We start from the raw sequence: 25,197 nt of genomic DNA on the forward strand, positions 1-25,197 counted from the left end.
GAACTGGCGACCTTCAGCCTCGCAGCGCCGCCGGCTGTGGCGCCCCCCCCCCCCCCGGGAGCGGTGCATGCTGGGGGCTGTAGTCCGGGGGCGGCCGGCGGCGCGGTGCATGCTGGGAGCTGTGGTCCTGCGCGGGGCACGCCGGGAGCCGTGGTGCCATGGCGGCGGCCGGGGCCCCGGCGGGCGGCGCGGGGCGCTCGAAGGTGGCGCCGAGCGTGGACTTCGACCACAGCTGCTCGGACAGCGTCGAGTACCTCACGCTCAACTTCGGGCCCTTCGAGACCGTGCACCGGTGGCGCCGCCTCCCGCCCTGCGACGAGTTCGTGGGGGCCCGGTGAGCGGGGGGCGGCGGGCGGGGTGGGGGGGTGCGGGCGGCCCGGCGGGCCCTGCTGGCCCTGCTGGCCCTGCTGGCCCTGCTGACCGCCGCTCCGTGCCGCCCGCAGGCGCAGCAAGCACACGGTGGTGGCCTACCGGGACGCCATCTACGTCTTCGGCGGGGACAACGGGTAAGGCCGCGGCGGGGGGGGGGGGAGCAGGTCCGGGCCTGGGGGTGCGGGGCCTGAGGGGAGCGGGGCTGCCCCTCGCCGCCCCGCCTCAGCCGCCCCCCCCGTTTCCCCCCGCAGGAAGACGATGCTGAACGACCTGCTGCGCTTCGACGTGAAGGACTGCTCGTGGTGCCGGTGGGCTGCGCCGGGGGGGCCGGGGGCTCTGCCGGGGGCGGGCGTCGCTCCTCGCCCAGCTCAGGGGGGCTGTCGGGTGTCCCCCCCGCCGGGGATGGTGGGCAGCAGCGCAGGGCCCTGGAGCCCCGCTCCTCGTGCACCCTGCGAGAGAGCCGGCAGGGTACGCGGGCAGGGGGGCTGCCGGGGGGCTCAGAGGGCTGTGGTTTGCTCTAGGCCGTGCAGTCGGTGTTGTCTCCCCTGCACCTCGCTCGCTGCGTGGCTTTCCACTGAGGGGGGCAGATTTCGGCTGGGTATCAGGAAGAAACGTTTTAGGACGAGGGTGGTGAAACGCCGGCCCAGGCTGCCCACAGAGGCAGTCGATGCCCCGTCCCTGGAACCATTCCAGGCCAGGCTGGACGGGGCTCTGGGCATCCCGACCCAGGGGAAGATGTCCCTGCTCGCTGCGGGGGCTGGGCTGGGTGGCCCCTGGAGGTCCCTTCCCGCCCAGAGCACTCTGCGACGCTGCCAAACCCATTCCAGCAGCGTCATGTTCGTAGCCATTGGTGCTCGTAGTGCTAAATCTGTCCTAAAATCTTCGACAGCAGAATTAAGAAACTAAAACTAGTGAAAACACGCAGAAACAGTAGAATAACTTTTAACAATTGTTTCTTTCTTGAATCTGCGCAGTAGCTTTGAGTGCCTGAGGCGTACCGAGAGTGTCTGATTGCTGCTGTTCTAAATGTCGCGCAGGGCTTTCACCACGGGGACCCCACCAGCACCGCGGTATCACCACTCAGCTGTGGTCTACGGGAGCAGCATGTTTGTGTTTGGTAAGGCAGCGGCAGACTGCCGTTGTGCGTGCTTGGAATGATAAACGTGCTCATATTGTTTTGAAAAAAGTAGGAGATATTTTTAGGAAGTGTCAAAAAATCTTAGTAGCAAATCCAGTATTTTTCATGGCTGACTGTGATTTCAGCTTTAGCTTGGAAATACTTTTGCTGTCTTCTCCAAAGTAAAGAAGACTTGAAACTCGTCCCCATGGTGTTTCTTTAGGGGTAGGAGTGGAGGAGAAGTCTCGTAGTCCATTAGCCGAACACCTGCTCTTTGTGCAATCAACTGAAGTTTTCTTCTCATGTAACGTCTAGAAGCAGGCGTGCTCCGTTGCGTTCGAGTCTAATGGCGTTGTTCCTGCCCAGGTGGCTATACTGGAGACATCTATTCTAATTCCAACCTGAAGAATAAAAATGATCTCTTTGAATACAAGTTTGCAACTGGACAGTGGACAGAGTGGAAGACTGAGGGAAGGTAAGGAGCTGGCATCGTTACCCCACTCTGCAGGGGGGCTGGAGTGTAACATGACGCAGTTAGAATTCGTTACAGTGCTAATATTAAGGCTGCAGGATGATTTCTACCTCTGCTTCCGTGACAGAAGTTTTCTGAAAATTGTCTTTTGTTCTGAAGGAGTTTTTTTGCGAGGCCTCCGTTCCAGGGCGTACTGTATTGGAAGGTTGAGCAAAATCCGTTCTTCGTGTTTCATTGCTGTGACAGAAGGGATGGGAGCAAAGGAAATTTCTTCTTTTGAATTGTTTCTATTTAAAGGGTGCATGAAATTTGGTGATCCCTTGTAGTTTCAGTTTAGTTTTATCTGGAACTAATTTGAAGCTTATTTGTAGTTAATCTACTCATTCTTTTCTGAATGAAGTTCGACTTTCTTGGAGTGCGCTGAGATGCACACACGTGCTTGAGGCACCTGAAGGCGATGTGTGTTCACCTGAAGAAACTCAGAAGCGGGTGAATGAGTTGGTGATATGTGTTTGGATCTGTTGAATGCAAGGTCCTGAGATTGAGCTTTCCAAGGCAAAATCAAAAGCAGCAATGCGTGACCTCTTAAAGCTGACGTTGTGCCCGTTTCAGGATGTTATCCGGGACACTGATCTTAACGCGACTGCTTAATGTTTACCACCCCCACATATGGGACCTGCTGTGTCTTTAGCCACGGTTCATTACGTGTTTGAGGTTTTTGAAATGCCGGTCTTCGTGGGGAGAGGGAAGGGAACGTTTGTTGTTGGGATTTGTAGAAAGAGATGAGGAATGCACAGTCCATTCTCGAGTTACTGTTGCTCACCTCTGATGAGCGTACGTTATGTTTGAGAACATACACTGCATTAGTGATTTCTCTTTCTGGCTATTCTAGCAACTTCGGACATTCTGCAGAGTAATTCTTACTGGTATTTTACAAACTCAGATGTCCTTGTGTTTCGCCACGGTTACAAGTGTGCGTACCGCACAAATGCCCTCGGACGAGCTAGCGTTCCATCTGCTGGCCTCGTGGCATCACGGTTTTGTTCAGCTCTTCTTGGCTGATTTGGTAAAACCAGCAAAGACTGGGGAAGAGAAATCGTAGGTTTGGTCGGTTGTTGTGGGCACTGCATCTCAGGAAGGCCGTGCCGAACAGGCCTGCGTAAGCACCGTGAGCTCTGTCTGGGCTCTGATCTGTGTGTTCCACCTTCTTAGTGCAGGAGGGGACGTATGGGGTCTTGCACAAGCGAAATTCTGCAGGAGTGGAGTGCTGCTTTGCCGTGAGGATAGCGCTGTTAGTTGTCTGACTATTTGGCTACTTTCCGTGAAACTACAAAGGATAGTTGAGGCCTGGCAAGGAATTAATTGGGATTTTTTTTCTTTTTTTTTCCTGTATACATGAAGGTGATGTTTCTCTAACGAAGGAAGTAAAATTCTGCGATGTGCCCTCCGGAGGCTTGGTTTGTGCTCTGAGGCTGTGTGACAGGAGCAGTCTCTTGGCTTGAAGCCATTTTGTGCAGGGGACTTTATTCTTCTTACAGGTGCATTCTGGCCGTCATGCAGATCCTTCTTACAGCACCTCTGCAGGTGGCTTGAGATTTTGTTTTCTTTTTTCTTCATTTTCTCCACTGCAGGTTGCCAGTTGCGAGGTCAGCTCATGGCGCAACGGTGTACAGTGATAAGCTGTGGATCTTTGCGGGTTATGACGGCAATGCACGGTACGTGGTGGGATCGCTCTCTCCTTGGTGCTTTTCTGCAATCCCAGTCCCTCGCTTTTCACCTCTGTAGAGACGTTTTCATGTACTAAACGATTTAAACACGTCACCGAAACGTTGCAAAGCCCAGCCCGTTGTCGAGCGTTACATTTTTGCAATTCACCAGTTCATGTTCAAATCAGATGTTTAAGACCTGACAGCCTGGTGACCCAGAGTGGCTGTGGACGTGTAGTGTGGCAGCCTGCTTGGCTGTCGAGATGCTAAATGGTCTGTGAAATTTGGCAAGTGAGCGTTTCTCAAAAGATATCTGCCACAGCCCTTCTGATGTCGCTGAAGACCTAGAGAATAAAGTAGGGATATTCTCTGAAGTCGTAAGGCAGAACTAAAAGCAACGTGTCAGCTTTTCCTCTGGAGACATGGGATACTCTGGGTGGGATGCTGCACTGAAATACTAAGATTATTTAGATGGAAGGGAGAGGAGATTTTGGCTGGGGAAAGAGTGGAAATGGGTGGTACTGAGAAGTTAGGGAGAGTCTGATGCCTTGTCCCAGGTGGCAGCTCTTCACATTTGCTGTGAGTCTGTCAGGGAAGAATCTGTTCTGAATGGATAGTGTTCCTCTGTCCTGATGAACTTGAGAAGTATTTGATATCAATGCACAATATTTGCATCATGAGAGCATACAGAGATTTTCACAAAGTAGGAGCTGCCTCAACATGCTGGGCTGCCGCCTCTGCTGCGGAAGATCTGCAGAACAGTTATTGGCTCCTCAAAGTCTCCGGGAGAACTATTGCTAATTGGAAAAACAGATGGGATCTTTGCTTTGTTTCTGAAGGAGGAGTTGAGGAGAGATGTGTGACTGTGGAATTGCTCAGTTCCAGCTTAGGTTGTTCCCCAGGGGCCTTGGGTAGCTGGAAGGAGGGACTGGGTGAGAGAAGCTGTCTAATTTATGTTAAATATGTCTAATCATGTTAAAAATGTCTTTTTGTGGAACATGAGCCTCCAGGCAGGTTGGAACAAAGGAAGCATCAGTAGTTGTCTGTGAGTAACTTGGACGGGGAAAAGCACAGCCAGATGCAGAGTAGCCAGTGATGTGTCAGGTTACCGGCGTCGTCCTCTTTTAGGTATTTCAGGTAGGATTCAGCCACAGAAATACCTGCTGTGGTCGGTCTCCGGGGTCAGCAGGGGTGGGTGGGAGAAGGCAGGGCAATACGGGCTGTTTCTGTAAGAATCCTCAAGATTAACTAGCTCAAATCCTTAAGCTCCCGGCAGAGCTGCTGTGTGTAACTGGTAGCTGTAGTGTACTTGTAACCAGAAGGATGCTAAAGCAAGCTTAGGTGGTGGTGTAGTATTTAGGTGCAGGACAAAAAGATTGTAATAGTTTTTTCTGTTAGTGGAAGTAGCAGATTCTTCCTGTGCAGGAGAAGGAATGCTGATAAAAAAGGATCTCTGCCCTTTCAACTCTATGAGCTGAAAATTAGCAAAAACAAACGGTTTCAAATCAAGCATTTTTTAACACAGGTTAAATGATATGTGGACAATTGGCCTACAGGACAGAGAGCTAACCTGCTGGGAAGAGGTAAGAACCTTGAATATGAGCTAACACAGAGAGCTTTCTTTTTTGATATTCATACAGATTTATTGAAAATTTCCTGTGCTGGATTGTACTGCTTTCTCTTCAGAATGGATTTGTCATGCAGGTGACAAAAAACAGTTCAAATTTGATTTTCTTTGTCTGGAAAAGCAAGCGTATATGGAAGTGACTTTTGCTTGTGAGTCTGTGAAGCAGCCCGAGATGCCGGTGGTGGCTGTGCTGTGTCCCCTGTAAGAGGGGCTGCGTTTCCAGCTTTAACCACTGCCATGGGCTGGAGCTTTGCTGCCTGGCTGGCAGGAGCAGAGTCCTGATCCTTACGGTGGCAGGGGCTTCAGAAATGTGGCTTCCCATCCTTTTTATCTGTGGTAAAATCAGTCCGTGCAGACGTGTAAGCACGGCATTAGTTGATTGCCTGTAGCCAGATTTAGAGGAGCTTGGTTGTCTGCACTGGTTGCTGCCACGTGGTCGGTCTGTCTGTCCGCCGTCGTGCAGCACAGGCCTGCGGCCTACTCAGCGTGCGTAGCTGTGCGCTGCAATAATTCATTTTTAATTTTGAACTTCATTATCTTTCAGATTGAACAAAGTGGTGAAATTCCACCTTCGTGCTGTAATTTTCCCGTGGCTGTTTGCAAAGACAAGATGTTCGTTTTCTCTGGCCAGAGTGGAGCAAAGATTACCAATAATCTCTTTCAGTTTGAATTCAAGGAAAAGATGTAAGTGCAGACAGTTAAGTCGCGCAAAATCCACATAATCCTTGACTACTTGAGCTGAGAAATGCACATACTTAAGGGTACTGAGGAAGAATATTGCATCTCATGACAAGGAAGGGTAGATAAGATAAAATATGGACTGTTGTCATGAGACTTGGTCATTTGCCACGTGCATCAGATTGGGTTTTTTCAGCAGATGAACAAAAACTTTAGGAGATTCACTTTAAACAGTAAGTATGAATCTTAGGGTATTCAGAATGCGATGCCAGATATTAACTTTTCTAAAATCTGTTACTTGAATACCTGGCTAAAACCACAGGGAGGTCCTGAGAAATACCGGTTCACAGTGAAATCCCTGGGAAATGTGAAATGCGTAGTATTTTGTAAAATCTTGTGTGTTTGGTCTGAGACATTTGGCGTGGCTTGCGCAGAGTGTCGACCCTTGCTGGTTACTGACTGAAGTGGAACCGCAGCTGAGAGAGGAGCTGACGGCCTCCAGACCCCGGCTGCAATCGTGCTAGCGCAGCGAGGGAGCGATGCCTTGCCGGGACGGGGTGCGGTGTCGCGATGGTGCCCTGACTTAGGAGGGTTTGCTGTTACAGTGTGTGGTAACAGATCACCAATTCCTTCCCTGGCTGTGGTCTCTCCGCTGCTGGGCTTTACAGAAATGCATCTGGGCTACGGAGCCGTGTTGCCTTTACTGCATTTTCAGTTAGAAGTTTAGCAACACGGCGCTGACGTAGATTGCTGAGAAATCCGCAGGATTAGTTGTTGTCTGTTCTCGTGGAGGTTCAACAAGTGCTGTAATAGCGCTTCTCTTCTTTACTCTTACAATCTGAGAGTTAGAAAACTTACTGTGCAGATAAGAATTGTAAAAAACCACACTGTTTCATGTTCAATGCCCCAGATGGACACGAATTCCTACCGAGCACTTGCTGCGAGGCTCCCCTCCTCCTCCCCAGCGCAGATACGGCCACACTATGGTTGCGTTTGACCGGCACCTCTACGTGTTCGGCGGGGCTGCGGATAACACGCTGCCCAACGAGCTGCACTGCTACGACGTCGACTCGCAGACCTGGGAGGTTATCCAGCCCAGCCCAGACAGTGAGGTAAAGCGCTCGGCTCGCCTTGCTGCCTTTTGTGCTCTTTTTTGGACCCGTTTTTGCTCTCAGGCTGTGGACATGTTTTTGACAAGAACACTGACTTTTAGCTAAATAGTAACAGCTCCTTCCCACCAGTGGTTAAGCAGCTGAAGTATTGTGGGCAACAGTCTGTAAAAATTAGTCAGCGTTGACACATGTAGAACTTTGCTTGGGACTGTTTGAAGAAATACCATAAACCACTTGTAATTCGAGTTATGCGTTGATCGTTGTTTGACAAAGGTTAGTAATGAATTCACTGCGTGGACCAGTGCTTGTGTGGTTGGCCATTTGATGCTGTTCAAGCAGAATCCAAACCTAGGCAAGGCTGTGGCTGTTTCACTGTAGTAATGACTGCGTGCATAAAATCTTAGCAGTTCTGTAATTATACAGAATAGTGTTTGCCTTTTAGGTCAAGTGTAAAGTGTTTGCTTACAAAGGTATGGCGGTCAAATAACAAAAGAGATCATAGGAAGGCTCAGAAGTGGCTTTTTTGAACGTGTTTGCGTTAATAAGATACATAAATTAAAAAATGTGGGTTCCTTGCATGAGCACACAAAGGCAGTAGACCACCAGGGGCCAGGTAAACGCCCCACATGAGAAAATGCTAGAAAAAAGGTCATGAACGTGTTTCTTTGGGGCTGTTCATTGCGGTGCAGTGATGGTGTGATACGATGTCAGCACACTCGTGGATGCGATCTCTGGGAATCCTGGTGTGGAAGTGCTGCGGGTTTGGGTGGTTTCGGTGCACATTTCAGTTCATGTTCAGTAGATGTGTTTTCAGCGGCCTCTGATTGTTCCGTTTGCAGAACGCACAAAAATTTAGGTTTCTTGACGCCTGTACCAATCTGTGTCTTCCCTGGGTTTGGAGTGGTTACGTTGATGGTGTTTGTTCAGTTTAGTGGATCTTACCTTAAGCCATGTTAAAACACTTCAGCTGATCTACTGGTGGGTTTAGAGCGTGTTCGCTGCTCTGCGGGGAAGAAATGCTTGGTGTTTGTGTGCTGCGTAGAGAACCGCAGAGATTAAGGTTAGAGCTTGGAGAGATGAATATTACATGAATTAGGATCAAATGCAGATGCACTAATTTTGCCAGAACTGATGTGACAGAGGTGCTCACATCCGTGAGTGCTGCACCATGCGGGAGTTTGTTTGCAAAGATGTGTCTCTGGGTGTTTGATGAAGAGGAAAACACCGTTTACAGACTGCTCTGCAATTAACAGGGCATGTGGGCCTTGTTTCAAAAAATAATTTGACCAGAGTGTTTCATGGTAGCCAATTTTAGGCTTCACCAAGGTGATTTATTTTCACATGGAATTAATAAAACCGCATCTCCAACTTCTTAAAGATACAGTTGCCTTCAGGAATGTAGGTCCTGTTCTGTTCCTGCCGACATTATCCTTGGACACTGAAGGCTGCCTCAGCCGTTGGTGCTTCACGATACGATTGCTCATCGCTTGCAGGAGCAAAAGTGCTCCCGGCAGTGCTGTAAAGCAGCGTTACTACCTGTCGTATCCCCTGCCAGATTTCACTTTGTGTTTCGGAGCTCTGGGGCTGCCTGTGACCCCAGGCTAGTGCTGTCTGTTAGTGCCTGTGTGGTGTGTGGGCGTTGCTTTCATGGCTACGGCACCTGGAGATGGCTTTTGTAGAAATGGGAAGGGAGATTGACGCGCTGTTGAAACACGGGGTAGTAAATGTTCTTAAGAGACTGACTAATGGCAAGATCCAAGAGACTTTTGGTGGTTTAACTAAGTTTTAAGTGATTTTGTGTGTTCTGGAGTGATGACTAGATCATTGCTTGGAGATGTTTTCCTGAAGTTTCTGTGGGCTTTTGGCAAAGACTTCTAACAGTGGGAACGAATCTCTAATACCATACTATTCCCAGGACACTCTGAACTTGAAATTTCCTTCCTTATCCATATCTGTGGACAAAATAATTCACATTAATTTGAAACAAAGTCGAAGACGATGAGTGCGATGCTATCGCTGGACTGGAAGAGTTCTCTGTGTGTGAGGTGGTGGTGGCCTCTGTTACCATGCAGCAGAATAATCTCTCTTGGCTTTTGATAGAGTTGGGTTTCTTTTTCGTTTTCTAATGGATGCATTTGTAGCATGTGTATTCCTCTGACGTTACGTGGTGGTAGAAATGCTGCATTAGAGCTTGGCTTAACAGCGCTATAGCCAGGTGAACTTTCGTGCTTATCGTCGTGTGATGCATTTCTTTAACTCTTTTGCTTTTGGATGGTTAGCGTTGGGTGGGTAAAGCCTCCAGAGTCTGAAATAAGAAGGCTTGGTGCTGAATTAGCTGTTAATTCAATAGTGAGTTTTACAGTGCTTTTCAAAAGAGATTTCTTATGCTGAAGGAGAGCGACTGCTGCCATTCCAGTCTTTCTCGTTCTTTGAACCAGGACTAAGCCAGCCCTGAGAAGCTTGCAGAGTGATCCAGGTGATGAGTTGGACTTTTCAGACCTACACATGCCACTAATAGAGATAGGCTGTCAGGATGAAGTTATATTTGCCCCTGCTGTGGGCAGTGTGGAAGGTGACAAGTCACAGGAGACTGAGGAATCTCGAGGTTTTTACCCGGAGAAGGTGGCAGAAGCTGAGCGCTGACAGCAGTGGTGCAGGGTGAGTTCCAGGAAGGCCATAAAGCAGCTCTGGAGGACAGGCAGGGGTGAAGAATCGGGTACTGTAGGTGCATGGAGACACTCTTGCATTTTCTGCACTTTGGGTGAACAGGTAGAACGGAACCAGGAGCCGAGTCTGGTGACGGACCTGTCCCGGGCCTCCGCCTGGGTCTCTCGAAATTGCTGGCAGTGCCTCGCTGGGGTGTGGAGAATGGGAAAATGGCTTAGTAAGTAGAAGAGGGCAAACTAAAGTGGAGCAGGGTGGTACTTCAAAAATGAACCAGGAACTCTTCTTTTGTGCTTTTAAGATGTCTCCGAAACAAGTATCAGGGCATGCTTTCTGAACTTGACAACTGCGATCCATAGTTCCTCATTCTTTTGTCCTGATGCTGTAATATAAGCACATATATATTTTGCAGAGCACACAGAGCTGTTCTCCGTCTTTACTGTTAGATGATCTTCACAGTTGGGGGTTCTACTTTTCTCAGGCAGCCAGAGAATGTCACATCAAAGTGCATGCCTGCCTGTGCAACACTGTCAGAGCTTCCCGAGGTGCTGGATTGCCTTTATACAGGGCTGTAAGAGGATTTTTAAAATAATATAAATATTTTTTTTAATTGGCCTCGAGTTTTCCTATTGAGCTCAAAATACCCTTGGCTTTCTGAAGAAGGTTGTTACAGCATAAAAAATCAGCAGACAAGAAGAGTAAAATCCCCACCTTGCACAGTTGCTTCCCAGCAGACAGACAGACAGACAGACGCAGGCGTGCACGCAGCGGTCATGGTTTGTGCTGCAGCAGAGGAGAGTTTCACAGAAATGGCAGAGGAGCTCGAGGTCTGCAAGGGGCACGTGTCCTTTGGCGGCCGCAGTCCTGCAGAATCACAGGCGAGGTCTGGAAACAGCCGCTGCCTCGTGGAGGACAAGGTGTCGTAGGAAGAGGAGGAAAATTCTCCTTCCTCGCACTGCTTGGGGAAGGTCAGCGCCTGGGCTGGTTGCGCTGGCTGTGGGTCACTGCCCGGCTGCTCCGGGCCAACGGCCATCGTCTGCCCAGCGACTGCAGGTGCTGGCGAGCAGTCTGTCTTGCCTGAAGTTACAAGAGAAATCTCTCAAACTTGGCCTGTGAAACATTCTGGTCTCACAATTAGGCCTTTCAAAGCCAAGAGCAATACAAGTTTTTGACTTTCAAAGCTCTTAATTTTTCTTTCAAGAAGCGAAAAGGGAGGTTAATGTGTTGGTAACCTTCTCTGGCTTGCTCTGAGGCACAGCTCTGGAGTTTTTCCTGTGGATTACAGCGACATGGTTTGTGGGCACCTGAGGAGGATTAAAAGCTCTTACTCATCCTGCTGTGGATGAGTCTGTCGAGGACTCCCTGTGCCGAGATCAGTCACACCCGCTGAATTATCCTCAGGCGAAAGAAACATGGAATTGTGTGAACAAAACCCGGAATTCCTGCAAGGAGGCCCCGAACAAGATCTGCCTCCAGATGTGGTGAGTGTAGTCGTCAAAGTGTGATGTTCTGCTAGGAGAGAGAAAATTCAGCATTTCACAGTCCAAAGAGCAGACTGATACTTTCTCTGTTTATAAATCATATATAGTGTTCAGACTTGCATCCTTTTTAGAAAATATTTTTTTAAAAATTAGGCTCTTCATACCAGTGACCTTTTCAAGTTTGTGCTCAGTAAGCTGGGGAGAGACGTCCTGAAAATGTTAATGTTTGTAAAAACCTGCTTATCGGGGTAACTGTAGTTAAGGTTGGTGCACAGCTCGATTGCTGTTTGTCAGGTCTACATTCGTAGCCTCCCGGAGGGGTGTTCGTTGCGTGCTTTTACAGAATTCTCCCAGAGAAAGCAGAATGCAGGCGTATGTGGGTGATAGGCAGAAGGAATATAGATCTATAGCTCACTCAGCAGTGAGAAATTAGAACAGTGCAGTATTTACATGGCTCACATTAGGTGGGTGTGAAGCTGGAGAACTGGAAGGTGTGAAATACATTTTTGAACGAGGAGGGGTTACTCTGATGAGGTCCTGTAGGGGCTGGTTCTTCTCCTTGCGTTGCTACAAACTTGAAACAAAAAAGAAAATCGCAACTTTCTGCTGATATTGACTAAATGTCCAGAGTTTCCCAAGCAATGACTAACAGAACAGCCCGCTGGAGTGGTTTGGAGTTCTTCTTAAGGTGGTCACAAGCAGCAGGCACTGCAGGGTGTGTGAGGAGTTACAGGCGTAAGAGCAGGGTGTGTGGTCTGCGCTGAACAGTTTCCCCTACACTGACCCTGGAAACAATGACCGAGAAGCTTCAGTCACTGCGGGCAGCCGAGACGAGCTCCCGGTGATGTCGGATGGCTGGGAGTGCTGGTGGTGTTCTTGGCTCCAGACGCTGGCATAGTGCAGTATCACTGAGTAACATAAATACATTACCCCTGTGTTTATTAGATGGATATTCCACGGTAGTATCTCACCATCTTGTGTTCACAAATCAAGGAGGTTGTTCGGAGAAGAAATCTGAAAATGATTAAAGATTGGGAAGTGCAGTGACCAGCTGCGAAGCTCCGTCTCGCTTAGGGAAGGCTTAGGAAATTAATTCTTCACTGGCGTACCTGGGGAACAGGGGCTTTTTAATCTATTGGTAAAAGAAAAAGCAAGATCCAGTGGCTTAAAGCTGAAACTAGAAATATTCAGACTAAAAAAAAAAGGAAATAAAAGTTTACAAGTTTAGAGAATGGGGATAATGATTCATTGGAACGTTTTATCAGAGCTTTTTGGTAGATTATTCACTACTTCTAAAGCAGAATTTGGTATTTTCTAAAAAAACAGTTTTCCTAAAAGAAAGGCTCCATTTCAGTACTACTTCAAGGAAGCCTTGTAGGTTGTTTCATGCAGGAAGTCAGATTAAGATCCCAAAAGTGCTGTTATGGTAATTTGATTTTTGAGTATACACCACAAGCAAATGGTTGGTCATTTGATTTTTGTCATCTGTTGTTAGATTTCAGTGTATGATCATTTGAAACACGTTTGTGGGATTTGGCAATATTTACCCTTTAAACTGTGCCCAATATTCTCTGGTGGATTATACATTAACACTACTTTTTAAATTTGCAAATGATATATTAAAATTATTTTAAAGGAAGGAGAGTTTACTGTTATTCCAGCTGTAAAGAAGTTAGAGATTATCTCATGCTCTGACCTTTGCAGTGATAACAGCACGTGTTTGAACGTCATTGCTCAAGAGCTAACTTCCCTGTCTCCGTGCTGTATTCTCCAGTGAATGTCGAATGGAAAAATCTCATCTTCAGCGTAGAGCGGAATGTCAGATGATGTCCACTGTCTTCAACTTCCTATCCTCTGCCACAATCCATGACAATCCCTCTTCTGCATTAACTGCTTTGTGTGAGGAGGTGGTACTTACTGAGGTGATCCTCCGCTTTACACTGTTGTTAAGCTGCTATAGGTGAATTTATGTTGGCACTATAGTTATGATGATCTCAATAGATACGTTGCAGACAAAATATTTTTGACTTGTTAACAGTAGTGCGGTGTTGAAGATTTCATGAGAAGTTTTGAGAAGTCTCTACTGCTGGAAGTCTTCAAGAACAGGCTGGATGAACCTCTCTCTGGAATGAAATGGGTGTCGTTGACCCTGGTTGGGGCAGAGGAATGGAAATAGCCTTTGATGAGGTCCTTTCCAGGTATCTGTAGTAGACTTTTATTCCCTGTTTTCTTGTATGGTACAATCAGGGAAATAAGAAGGAAAAGGCTAAAATTCCGTCTTAGAGGTAAATTAAATTTTCATCGTAACAAGAGCTAAGATGGGCTCCCAGCCCTGCAGCATGTTAAAGAACAGGAGGAAGTCTGAGAACCACAAGAGCAGGCATGCTGTATGTCAAATATATCATGTAGGTCAATGCCTTTCCTGTACTGGAGACCCCAAAATTGGACAGTGCACTTCAGATGTGGTCTTACGAATACTGAACGGAGGGGGAAAAATCCCTTCCCTCAGCTTGCTGGCTACACCCTTGCGATACAGCTGAGGATGCCGCTGTTCGTGATTCCGCAGTGTTCCCCTGCCGTCTCTTCAGCTTGTTGCCCCCCAGGACTCCCAAGTTTGTTTCTACAGATCTGTTTTCTAGACAGCCAGTCCCCAGCCTGTATCACTCCAAGGAATTACTCTGTCCCAGGGGCAAGACTTGGCAGAACTTTATGAGGTTCCCATCAGCCTGTTTTTCCAGCCTAGGTAAGTCCTTTAGACTAGCAGCCTCCAGCATTTCCATCGCTCCGGACAGTTTGGTATCAGCCACAGGCTTGCTGGGAACACAGTGCCCTCCTCTAATCTGTGAAGCCATTCGGCGTTTTGTTGGAGAGGATCAGATGATTCAGGAAAAATCTACCCTTGGTAAATCCTTGCTGACTGTTCCCAATCACCTCCTTCATGAGGTGGAAGCAGATTCCAGGAGTATTTGCTCCATAACCTTCTCGGGAGGGAGGTGCAGTTGCCTGGCGCAGGGTTAGCTGGATGCTCCTTCCTACAGGTGAAGGAAGCCTTTGCCCAGGCTGTGTTCCTAGGTTCATACCGTGCCAGACTTTTGAAAGTATTGGAATCATAGAATGCTTTGGGTTGGAACAGGTGCTTTGTGGATTATAAACGGCTCTTTGTTTACTCTCAGGTACCTGGGATAGGTGAGTCCATTGCCATAATCTGGAAGGAATCACTGTTGAAGGAGAGGCAGAATGAAGCCCTGCAGCATTTGCCTTCTCCTTCTTTGTTCATTTGCAGAGCTCTGTGTCTTGAAGTTCGCTCTGAAATGAGTCTGTTCCGATTTTGTCTGGAAAGCATACAGATTTTCTGCACCCAGCATGTGAAAACATTTTAAATCCTTAAACCTCCTTGAACTCAGCGAATATCCAGAGCTCTGTCTGCCCCTCTGTTTGAGAGCTTCGTGCTGTTGCTGGGCATGATAATGTGGAAGCATCTCTGGAGTACGAACAGCTACCAGTAGTGACATCTCATTTGGACCTGTTTGAGCTTATGGTTTTCTTCCAGTTTCAGAAGACAAATAGGTAATTTCTTTACCTTTGAGTTTATGTTGGTTCACCAGGTTTGTTTGTTGATGGCTTTAGGTCATTTTATTTCATTTTGGCTTAGAGTTTTTAGTGGTATTGGAGGATTGAGAAGCTCATCGATGTTCCTAGATTGTGAAGGAGATCTGAGCGCAGCTTTCCTGGCTTTGGAGTTCAGTGCAATGATCAGCTTCCTTATTCATAGGTGAGGGTGAGGGCAGTTAAAAGTTACACAATGATAAATCTATTCTGTAAATATGAAAAGGCTCCTGAGAAGCTGAGAGAATGAGAACGAAGAGCCTTGAAACAACTGCAGTGGATTTTATTTTAGCTGTTTCTGAATATTACACACAGTGTTGAAAATTCAATCTGAAAGAGCACTGAAAACAGGTTAGAAATGCTTTGAGAAGTGAAGACGAGATGGAAGATGAACACTGACAGCAACAGGTAGTCCCAGCCTGTGGTAATAGTGTGGCCAACGTATTCTGTGCAACCAAGAGAACTGATCTCACTACAAGACAGTCGCATTTTTGTGCCTGACCCAGATCTCTTGACAGGAGTGCAGAAGAGCTGCATCTGGACCGCGAGCAGGGCCAGCGGAACCTTGGCCCTTGAGCAGCGCGTGGCTCCCCGGCAGAGCAGCAGCTGCCTTAGCTCTCTGCATGTTGTTACGCCGTGGTGTAACGTGTCAGCCGTAGAAAAGGTTTGACTTTGTCGTCTTCCAAGTGCGTTAGTCAGCTTTGACACAAAGTACAGGTTGTCACGTTGTGGTGATCCATCTGCCCCATTTCTGCAGCAAGCCGGAATGTGGGAAGTCTGTCTCCGACTGCGGGAATGGCTGACAGATACTGTCTCTTTGCCATCTTTGTTCCTGATCTGCATTCTTCCTACTTGCAGTAAACAAACCCCTCAGCTCCTTGTGAAGAACCATGGGAGGAAGAGGGCAGACAAAAAGCAATTAGTGCTTAAGATTTTAATTGCGGTGTGCCTCTGTCATGGTAAAAACCGTAAGAAAGCAGCATGACCGGTTTGTGAAATTGTTCACTCTCAGCGATGGGCTTTCTCTGGACAGATCCTGAAGGTTTTGGAGACATGGGCACAATGTTTCCAGCCGCAGGGGGACTCCTGCTCCACGTCCAGTCCCTCATGCCTCCCGTCTGTACTTTTACATGCTGTTGTTTTTAAATCTTGTAACCAGGTGTCCCATCCAGGAGTGGCGGAGAGAGTATCTGCCCCAGAAGAAGCTCCGTCCTTGCCCTCGGAAGAACGAGGTTTAAAAAAATCTCGGGATGTATTTGGTTTAGATTTCGGCATAACAGCAATTAAACAACCACCCACAGCAGACTCAGAGGTAAATAAAGAAACACTTGGAAGTGAAAAAGACTTAAAAAATGCAAATTAAATTTATTCCAAGAGAGAGTAGTAAATTCCAGCCTCATATGTGCTTTTTCTCCTCCACTCCTTTTTTCTCTTCTTGACATTTATCTTGAGCCATTTCAGCTTAAACTGTGATGTAAGAACCGTTGAAGCCTGGACTCTGTACATGCCAGTTCTAAATTGCATATAGAAAATGAGTATTGACCCCTGAGTGGAAACTATTCATTTGGTTTAATTTTGCTTTTACATTGATTCAACTTAATTTATTAAGGATGTCAAGTGAAGCCAAATGTATTCCTGGTGAGGATAAAATTTCAGTCAATTAGTTTATGTAGAGATTTGCACAGGTTTCACTAAGTTTATTTTAAAGTCTGTGGAATCAGCCCCAGAGATGATGCTCAGGGCTGTAATCTCAACTATTCGAATGACTGCCGGGCACTCTAGCATAGGGAGAAGCAACACTAATGCACAGCGTTGTAAGTCAGATCAGAACCCTGGTGAGCATCACAGGACAACCTCCATTTGTGCTGTCTAGACACAGTGCGGAGTGAGTTTTGGGCACAAGAAATGCCAAAAAAAACCAAACCCCACACTTCTGAAATACTTGAATTTTGGAAACAATGGCTGGAATCATGCTGGCAGTGGGGAAGGGTATCCTGAAAGGGAAGCAAAGCTGACTGATGAGATCTGCTTTTGAAAGCAAAGATCCCAGCTTGAAAAGAGCCTCAGATTGCAAATCTCATTAACCTTAAATAGAGAGAGCACTTCAACAGATGAGGCAGGCAGGGTATCTCGGAGGGGGATGCCAGCCTGGATCATCAGAGGTGTCAGGGTAGAATCAAATTCTTTTTGTCAGGCACTGCTAATAAAGTAAGGAGATCATGTTGAGTGAGAGGTGAGTATGGGATCTAGAGCTGACGGATAGATTCAGACTGGCAGCGCAGCTTGGTCTGTGATTTTTAGCGTTCGCCTGTGCCCTGGGCGCGAGGAGGACGATAGCCCTTTGGATTCACACGCGACCATCTGGAGTTGCGCCAGCAGAAACCCTTTTGCAGTTACTGCAGATCAGAAGTGTAGTTTTGCACAGCTTATGTCACCTGCCGGACTCAAGCTGTGTTTGCACAGTGCTGGTCTTCGGTAGCTGCTGTTACTGTATCAGGAGGACCTCACCAGTAGGTATACTGGTATGCCGTTATCGTTGAGCGTACCTAACACAGGCCTGGCTCCGCGGTGTAATGGCTCTGCTTATCACTATAATCCCAAGTGCAGTTCTCACTGTTATCTGGAGTATTTATGTGGAGGTGCCATCAGGGAAGGGCTGTCATCATCTGAAGAGAAGTTAAGGCACGGGAGGAAGCGCCTGGTGGGCGACAGGACTGGGAAAGCTCTTGCTCTCCCCTGGTGAGAACAGCTCATCTCAGCTACCTCTCCGCAGGCGCGTGTGGCGTAGACGACAGGAGGAGTCCGAAGGTTGTGCACAGCTGCCAAGCTCTGGCCATGCTGCTGGGCATGGTGAGACTGCCAGAAGGCCAGGCTGGGAAGGTGAGGAGGAGCGGCTGTGCTCCGTGCGAAGGAGTGCTGGCAGCTTTGCCTTGGGGTGGGTGCTGAGCCAGCTGGGAGCTAATGGGTAAGGGCCGAAGGACAGACCAGGATGGGTGACACTGGAAAGGTTTTACCTTCAAGTGAAACAATGAGCAGCAGGAGGAGAGCGCTGACTTCTAGCAATTTAGGACATGGCCAAGTCTAAAAGGAGTTTATTGGGACTGCGAAGGGACAGTGGTGTCACTGCCGGCAGGACTTTGGAGCTTGCCACGGTGAAACGCTGGGAGAAAAGAGGGCGAGAGGACGTCCCAAGAAAACTGTCCAAAACATCCCCGGACAGATTCATAGCATGAAGTGTATGTTCATTACTTGGCAGCTCTTCAGCAGATTCAGAGCCTTAGCAGCCGGACTTAGAACACAGAAAGTACCAGAATAACCTTAACATTTTACCTAGAGCAGGCAGCTGAAAGGGATCCTGCAGACTGCGCACATGCTCTTCGTCTGCTGCAGTCTTTCTTTATGAGCTCAGAAAATGAATACAATTTCTTTGAGCCTCTTTGCCAACTGTACGATGAGGATGGCCAGCACATTCCTATGTCACAAGCAGGATGTGGGACAGTTGATTAGGCTGTGCTTGTAAAAAGCAGAAATTAGGTTAAATGTGTTCTACTGCAAAGCAAAGGCTTAGTTTCACATTCACCCTACGCTGGCTGTGTCCGAGAGCAGCAGTTCCTCACCGTAACCTTGACTTGCAGCGCGGCGAGCAGGAGTCACTCACCGTGTGCTGGAGTGACAGACGTGTTGTCGAAGGCAGTTCTAATGGACTGCAGCTTGTGCCGATGGATGGGGTGCAAGTACCCGACCCGTGGGGACAATCCGTAGGAAAGCTGTGAGAGCAATTGGCAAACACAACCCCGCTGAAAAGCTGAAAGATTTGCAGGTGCCTAGGGACGGGAAGCTGAAAGGTGAAGTGCAGATTTCGAAGTGCAGGAATGGTTACTGCGGGAAGGAGGGAGAGGAGCTCTTTTCTGCTTATCTCATTAGATATGGGAGGAGAAGAGTTAATGTGATTAATGCTTAAATTGCAGCAGAGAAGGAATAGCTTGAACAGGAAGAACCATGGTGCACCTTTCTCCACCTGCAGAATGATTTGTAGTAGAGTGATTGTGTGTTGGAAGTCGGGGTTTCTGTGCTCTCCCAGGCTCTGACAGGGGATCGTGATCCAGTGGCTGCAACCCTGTAGTGCTTGATACTGGTTTGGTGTTCTCAGATCTCTGGTAGTTTGCTCTATTCCAGACAGTGATTCTTGTCCCACCGCGCATCAACTGACCTTCTTAGGGTTTCATCAAACCAGATTTGGCTCTGTGCACTGGTACCGGGGGTAAGGCTTTGCTCAGTAGTGAGAAAGACATGGATATAGAAATACCTGCAGAAAAGAAGCTCAGATTCGTTTCTTCTGGTCGGTTACGAGCCACCTGAAGTATCTCGGCCTTAGGCAGGACAAACCACATGGTTTCACCAGCACGTGTGACGGTGAGCAGAGCGATGGCTGTTCTCTCTGGTGTTTAAAATAAACCCACGTAGCTCCACCCTACGGTTCTGGACTGCTGAATTTGGCATGCAGGGCATAGCTTTGTGTCTCCGTTCTTGTGAATTCCCTTATGGACCCTTTTTCTCCGCAGAATCCCATGCTGGGAGGATATCTGACCATCGTGACTAGCAAAATAAGTATTATTTCATATCTGTTCCTTATAAACTCTGCCTGGGTTAGTGTATTCAGCAGCTGGATTTGGCAGCTTGGGAGGTCTCCCGACAGAAAATTCAAGATGGGGCAGGCTTTCGGCGTCTGGAGCTGGTAGCTGAGGAACGTGGAGCCCAGCACGTCTCTCCAGCTGTTTGTGTCTCTCCAGCTGTTTGTGCTCCTGAGCTCTATTAACCTTTTTACCCTGAATGTTTTCTCCTTGAGGACCCAGCTCCCCAGGTTTGCGCTGGGGCGAAGCGTCTCTCTGCCCAGAGCCGTGGTCCTGGGAGGGCAGAGCGATGTTCCCCGTGGCGGTGGTGCCGGTGTCTCACGGCTGGGCAGGGTTGCCGTCGCCGCGTGAGGGTTTGAATTCTGCTCTTTGATTCGGCAAAACGAACACCCTGACACCCTCAGCTGCACAGTGTTTTGATGAACTCTACATGGCCTGCCTTTTTCTGGGCCAGCCTTCCGTATTTTACATTTCTCTTACTACTCCCTTGAAAAATGCGATACGTGTATTGAAAAAGTAGAGTTGTTTGATTGCTGAAGTTGCTAGTAAGTGGCAAAGCTCTGGATCCTTGACCACTCCGATACCAACCATTACGAATGAAAAATCATTGTTATAACGTTCCTTACAGATCATTGGAGTTAAATAAGATGTCACTAGTAAGTGTGGTGTTAGTTGGTTAAATACTTGGATGATTCATGTTTCCTTTCTGGCACCGATTGTTAAAATGCTGCAAGTTTTTTTGACTGAAAAAAAAATGTGGTTGTTAAATACAATGGCTGCTTTATAAAAGCAACTACTAGAGAATATTGAGAATTATTTCAATCAAAAACAAAGCTAAAGTATTATTTATTTAAAAAAAAGGGCAGGGAAAATGACCTGAATAAGTATAAACCGGGCGGCCTGCATTTGATCTCTGACAGAATAGTTCTTTTTATTTAAAATGTTTTGGTTGGAGAGTCAGTTGTAAAAAAGATACTATAATACAGCTGATATCAGCCCGTCCAGTAGTGTAGAAATAGATCTTGGCAAGCAAATTTCATATTTCGGGGTGAGGTTGGAGGTCCAGTTGATAAAGGTCACTGATGTATTTTTAGACTACTGTAACACATTTGATTTTTTCGGTCAGTACATCTTATTTAATTAATGAGATTACTACTAAGAACAAATAGAGGCCATATAAAATAAATTATATTTGACAGTAATCTCATCCTCTTTTGGAGAGGTGTTGAACAGGAGCCCATCGGGAATGTACTAATGGATCAATATTAATCCATAATCTTCCCATCACAGTATTTATTAGCATCAACTTTAAAGTTTCTTTGATAAAGTAGCCATGAAGCATGCCGGAGACAGACGGCATCTTGTTTATCCGGAGGAATCGAGATGGCTCGTTAAACTGGCGCAGGCAGGCCTGCATTTTAAGGTGACCAAATCTGTGGTTTGTACGTCTGACAAAAAACCCAACCAGGTTCTAGTTACTGCGTGGGGGATTGTATCCTTCAAAGCTGTCGTCTGAAGAGAGGAGAAAGTCATGGAAAGTCTGGTGAGTAACAAGCTAAATGAGACCGTTGTGTGATGCTGTGGTAAAAGGGATAATTCGGCGGTATTGAAAAATGCCAGTCAGCATGGTTTCCTGGAAAATATGCCTCTCCAGATAAACATAATCTTGTTTCGTGTCTGAGTTTACTTGAGTGGTGTCTATAAATATGTACGAGAAGAGAAGATTTCTTATACCAGCGGGCTTTTTATTTTATAGGCAAAGATTTAATGAGATTTGCTGCCTGGAAGACAAAACAAGCCTGATCAGACTAGAAAAAAACTGAAGTTACTACCACTTAAAGACTCTATGTGAGATATGTCAGTGAGATGTGCTAATTTGATCAGATCTCTTTTGTGTAACCTCAGAAGAAATGGGTAAAAATGGTGTCGTTTGTCCCGTGCAGGAGGCTGATGGAGGCTTTGGCTTGCAGTGACTCCTTCCCTCTTCAGAAATCGCCCCATTTTGCGACTGCAAGGGGAAGCGCGTGTGGCACGGGGTGCTGCGGTCCCTCCGTCCTGTGAATCGCTGGGCCTTCCCGCAGCGTGGGGAGGCTTTCTTTTCTGTGGACCTGCCGTGATGGAGAGAGGAGACTTGACTCCGTGCTGTAAACGTCTCCATCTTCGGGCTCCTGTGCGGGATCCGGTGTTGCTGGGGGGGCTCGCGAGCCAGCTGGTCCAGCCCCGCTTGCTGCGGGAGGGCGTGTGTGTACAGGGCTGGAGTTCAGTGTCCTGCTGGGGCAGGTGATCGCTTACCTTTCACATTCCCACAATATTTGGAAGAAGTTTGCACAGTGGTCACATTTGCAGAATCTGTTTATTTCTAGAAGTGTGTTTTATTTTTCTGTATAAAACTGAGCATTGAGTCTGAGTTTGGTAAATGGTAAATTTTGTAACTCTCGTGATATTTAGAGCCCTGTGGACATACCGTTCTGATTAGAAGGTGCAATGAGTAGGTGTTTTTAAGTGTGACTGGGAGGTCTGTGCTAGATACACTAGGATGAGGAGGGGACTGGAGCATCTCTCCTACGAGGAGAGGCTGAGGGAGCTGGGCTTGTTCAGCCTGGAGAAGAGAAGGCTGAGAGGGGACCTTAGAAATGCCTACAAATATCTGCAGGGGGGGGTCAGGAGGACGGGGCCAGACTCTTTCCAGTGGTGCCCAGTGACAGGACAAGGGGCAATGGGCACAAACTGAAGCAGAGGAAGCTCCAGCTGAAGATGAGGAAGAACTTCTTCCCTCTGAGGGTGACGGAGCCCTGGCCCAGGCTGCCCAGGGAGGCTGTGGAGTCTCCTTCTCTGGAGATATTCCAGCCCCTCCTGGACACGGTGCTGTGCAGCCTGCTCTGGGTGACCCTGCTTGGGCAGGGGGTTGGGCTGGGTGACCCACAGAGGTCCTTTCCAGCCCCTGCCATTCTGGGATTCTGTAAAATATAATAAATGTCAATATTAGGATGCAAGTGTTTGTGTCACTTCAGACTACATTGAATGTCCCTTCTCACTGTTGATCTGTTGCAGGTCTTTTTTTCTCCGGAGAAAAAAAGGCTTTTATTTATTCCCTGGCCTATTTTGTCCTTTTCTTTCCCCAGTTACCCAGTGGGAGACTCTTCCACGCTGCAGCTGTTATCTCAGATGCAATGTACATCTTTGGCGGCACAGTGGACAATAACATCAGAAGTGGGGAAATGTACAGGTTCCAGGTAACTGGCTGATAAAGGAGCTCGCACGTCCGCACCAGTCCTGCGGGAATCCCCCTGGCTCTGTCTCCGGACGCGGCAGAGTTTGTGCTTTGGCTTGCCATGAGCTTGATGGCTTCGTTTCGCGTCCTTCCTGCAGGAAGCCTTTGCGATTCCGATTTGGCTGCCAGAGATTAATGTATATCTTAAATCTTTTGAGAAATGTTATCTGGACAGATGTTTTGGTAAGGCCATGCTCTCCAGTGTCGTCTGAAGTCCTAACAGAGACCATGACAACTTATTTTGACAAATTATTGAAAAGTGTATCAGAGAGGACTTAGTAGAATGTTGAACTGAAAATTGACTGTTCCTCTGTGCGGACTGTCAGGTTCGGGGTTCCTGGGTCAGAGCGTGTTCTGCTGAGGTTTTATCTTCATGCAGCACTCCTGCTCCCACCCCTCCAGTAACCATGGGAATTCTGAATTTTAAATTTCAAGATACTCACACCAGGTCATGTTACTCCTCCGCTCCAGTTTATTTTTATTGTGTGGGAGCCTCAGACAAATCCTGAGAGCAGGCGAGGTTCCTGGCCACCAGCTCCTGAAGTCTGCAGGTTGTGACGAGACCCCATTCTTCCTTGTTACCCTGCGCTGGCTTTCATGTCCCTCCCCACAGAGGAAGCCCTTGCATGAGTTTGGTTTGCTTGTTATTTTCTTCTGTATCTACTACATGGGGTCAAGTTAATGAGAAAATCCAGTGATAGTATGTGTAACTGCAGGGCTTTTGGATATCGCCGTTTGAAATGAGTTCTGTCTTCTGTGCGGTTTTCTTTTTCTAGTTTTCGTGTTACCCTAAATGCACTCTGCATGAAGATTACGGGAGGCTGTGGGAAAACAGGCAGTTCAGTGACTTGGAGTTTGTTTTGGGAGAGGTAAGCAGAATTTGTTGACAAGGTGCCAGGGGGGGTGTTGCTGCATGTGTGGCGTGCTCACTGGGAAAAAGCAAAGTGTGCAGTGATTGTACCAGAGGCCCTGGGAATGGAGCTGTAAGAGCAGCGTCACTGGTGAAAACGATGTCTGTCTGGTTTAGCAAGTTACACTAATCTGGATAAATTTCTAAAGCTGCAAAGGAGAAGAAGCTTTTAAATTGAGAAGATCTGAGGATCACTGAGACATAACCAGAATTTATCAGAGCGTGTTATGTGTAGTTGCAATATGAAAACGCTACTAATGACCTCTGTGCTCCGAGGTCCCCACTGTCTCCTGGAAAGAGCAGCTCGGTGGTTTGCAGATCCGTGTATCATTTCAAGAGCCATTTTTAATTACTCAAATAAAATAGAAGGAGAAGAAGCAGCACAGGGGAATGACTCTTTAGTAATGAAAACAATTATAAAATTTTAAAAAGAACATGTTTTCTGAAGAAAAACATGAGAAATTTGAACTTACCTGCATTCCTTTTGCAAAAAAAAAAAGTTATAAAACACTTGCAGAGATCTGAGAACAGATCCTCAGCAACAGATGAAGTAGATTATGAAGAACAATAGCAAAGAAACATATTGGTGTTTTGAAAAGAGAAAATTAAGCCAAAAACCAGATGCAACAATAAAAAGCAATATCTGTGACACTGAACCTACGGAACAGCTCCCACTCGGTGAACGTAACCAAGACTCTCTCCAAATGGTGTTTGCCATGAGCCTGCAGGGAAAATAGGTGTTGAATTTCATCTGTATGTGCAGAGCAGATGCAACGCTGCCTTTGATTCTTAACTTAAACTAAATGTATAGCAGCCTGGAGTTCAGCCCAGGTTTCTGCGACTTCTGCCATCTGCCACCACCGTGTGATCTGGGAATAGAAGTTTAATGTCTTCTTCCTTTGCCTTTGACAGAAGGAAGAACGAGTCCGAGGCCACACCGCAATTGTTACAGCTCGCTGCAAGTGGCTGAAAAAGAAAATCATACAGGCAAGGGAGAGGTTGAAACAGGTGAGTATTTTGGAGAAGTAATCTTGTGGCAAGGTGATGCTTATTCTGCCCACTTCTGGAACTAAGATTGTCAGGGAAAACCAATTTTTGCTAAAATAGACGTAGGGTTGGAGCAGCATCTCATGCTAAGGTGCTCTTGGGCAACTAAAATAAAGAGGATAACTCGTGTTAACATAGGCTGCTAGATGTGTAATAGGCCAGGCGAGGAGTGTAACATGGAGGAGCCAAAGTAAATCCAGTTCCCTGGACTTGGCGGTGTGGTTCTTGGGAGCGCTCGTAGCTGTCTGACTTCTCGCAGAATCCCCCTGGGGGTCTGTGTGTACCCCTCCCTCGTGTCGTCGGGGATGGCCTGCAGGATCAGACAGATGAGAGGGAAGGAAGTGTTAAGATTTTGAGGCTGGCTCTGTTCCCTTTACCGTAGTATTTCCTGCTTTTTCCAGAGTTGAAGGTCAGGTGCTTCTGGTTCATTGTCTATTAATTTTAACTACTTACAGCTTTTCAGCAGCAAACATTTTATTGCTCTTGAGGAATGGGTAGCACAC

At 47.4% G+C, this 25,197-nt stretch overlaps 1 protein-coding gene across 3 annotated transcripts in view; it reads left to right on the plus strand.

The window, feature by feature from the left end:
* The first annotated feature begins 145 nt into the window (after nt 1–145).
* Nucleotides 146–25,197, plus strand: part of LZTR1 (leucine zipper like post translational regulator 1) — a 37,501-nt gene continuing 12,449 nt past the window's right edge. The window contains exons 1-13 of one of the 3 annotated variants that reach the window (XM_075442848.1): nt 146–334; nt 444–506; nt 624–680; nt 1,410–1,489; nt 1,856–1,964; nt 3,593–3,676; nt 5,193–5,250; nt 5,839–5,978; nt 6,883–7,084; nt 15,995–16,147; nt 22,589–22,699; nt 23,514–23,606; nt 24,560–24,655. In XM_075442848.1, coding sequence (XP_075298963.1) covers nt 159–334; nt 444–506; nt 624–680; nt 1,410–1,489; nt 1,856–1,964; nt 3,593–3,676; nt 5,193–5,250; nt 5,839–5,978; nt 6,883–7,084; nt 15,995–16,147; nt 22,589–22,699; nt 23,514–23,606; nt 24,560–24,655 — 1,422 coding nt within the window. In that variant the 5' untranslated portion in view covers nt 146–158. Of the gene's footprint in view, nt 335–443; nt 507–623; nt 681–1,349; nt 1,490–1,855; nt 1,965–3,592; nt 3,677–5,192; nt 5,251–5,838; nt 5,979–6,882; nt 7,085–15,994; nt 16,148–22,588; nt 22,700–23,513; nt 23,607–24,559; nt 24,656–25,197 lie in introns of those variants that run through there. The other 2 variants (XM_075442849.1, XM_075442850.1) reach the window with 2 other exon arrangements.

The sequence above is a fragment of the Opisthocomus hoazin genome, chromosome 25, assembly GCF_030867145.1.
Source record: "Opisthocomus hoazin isolate bOpiHoa1 chromosome 25, bOpiHoa1.hap1, whole genome shotgun sequence".
Lineage (NCBI taxonomy): Eukaryota > Metazoa > Chordata > Aves > Opisthocomiformes > Opisthocomidae > Opisthocomus > Opisthocomus hoazin.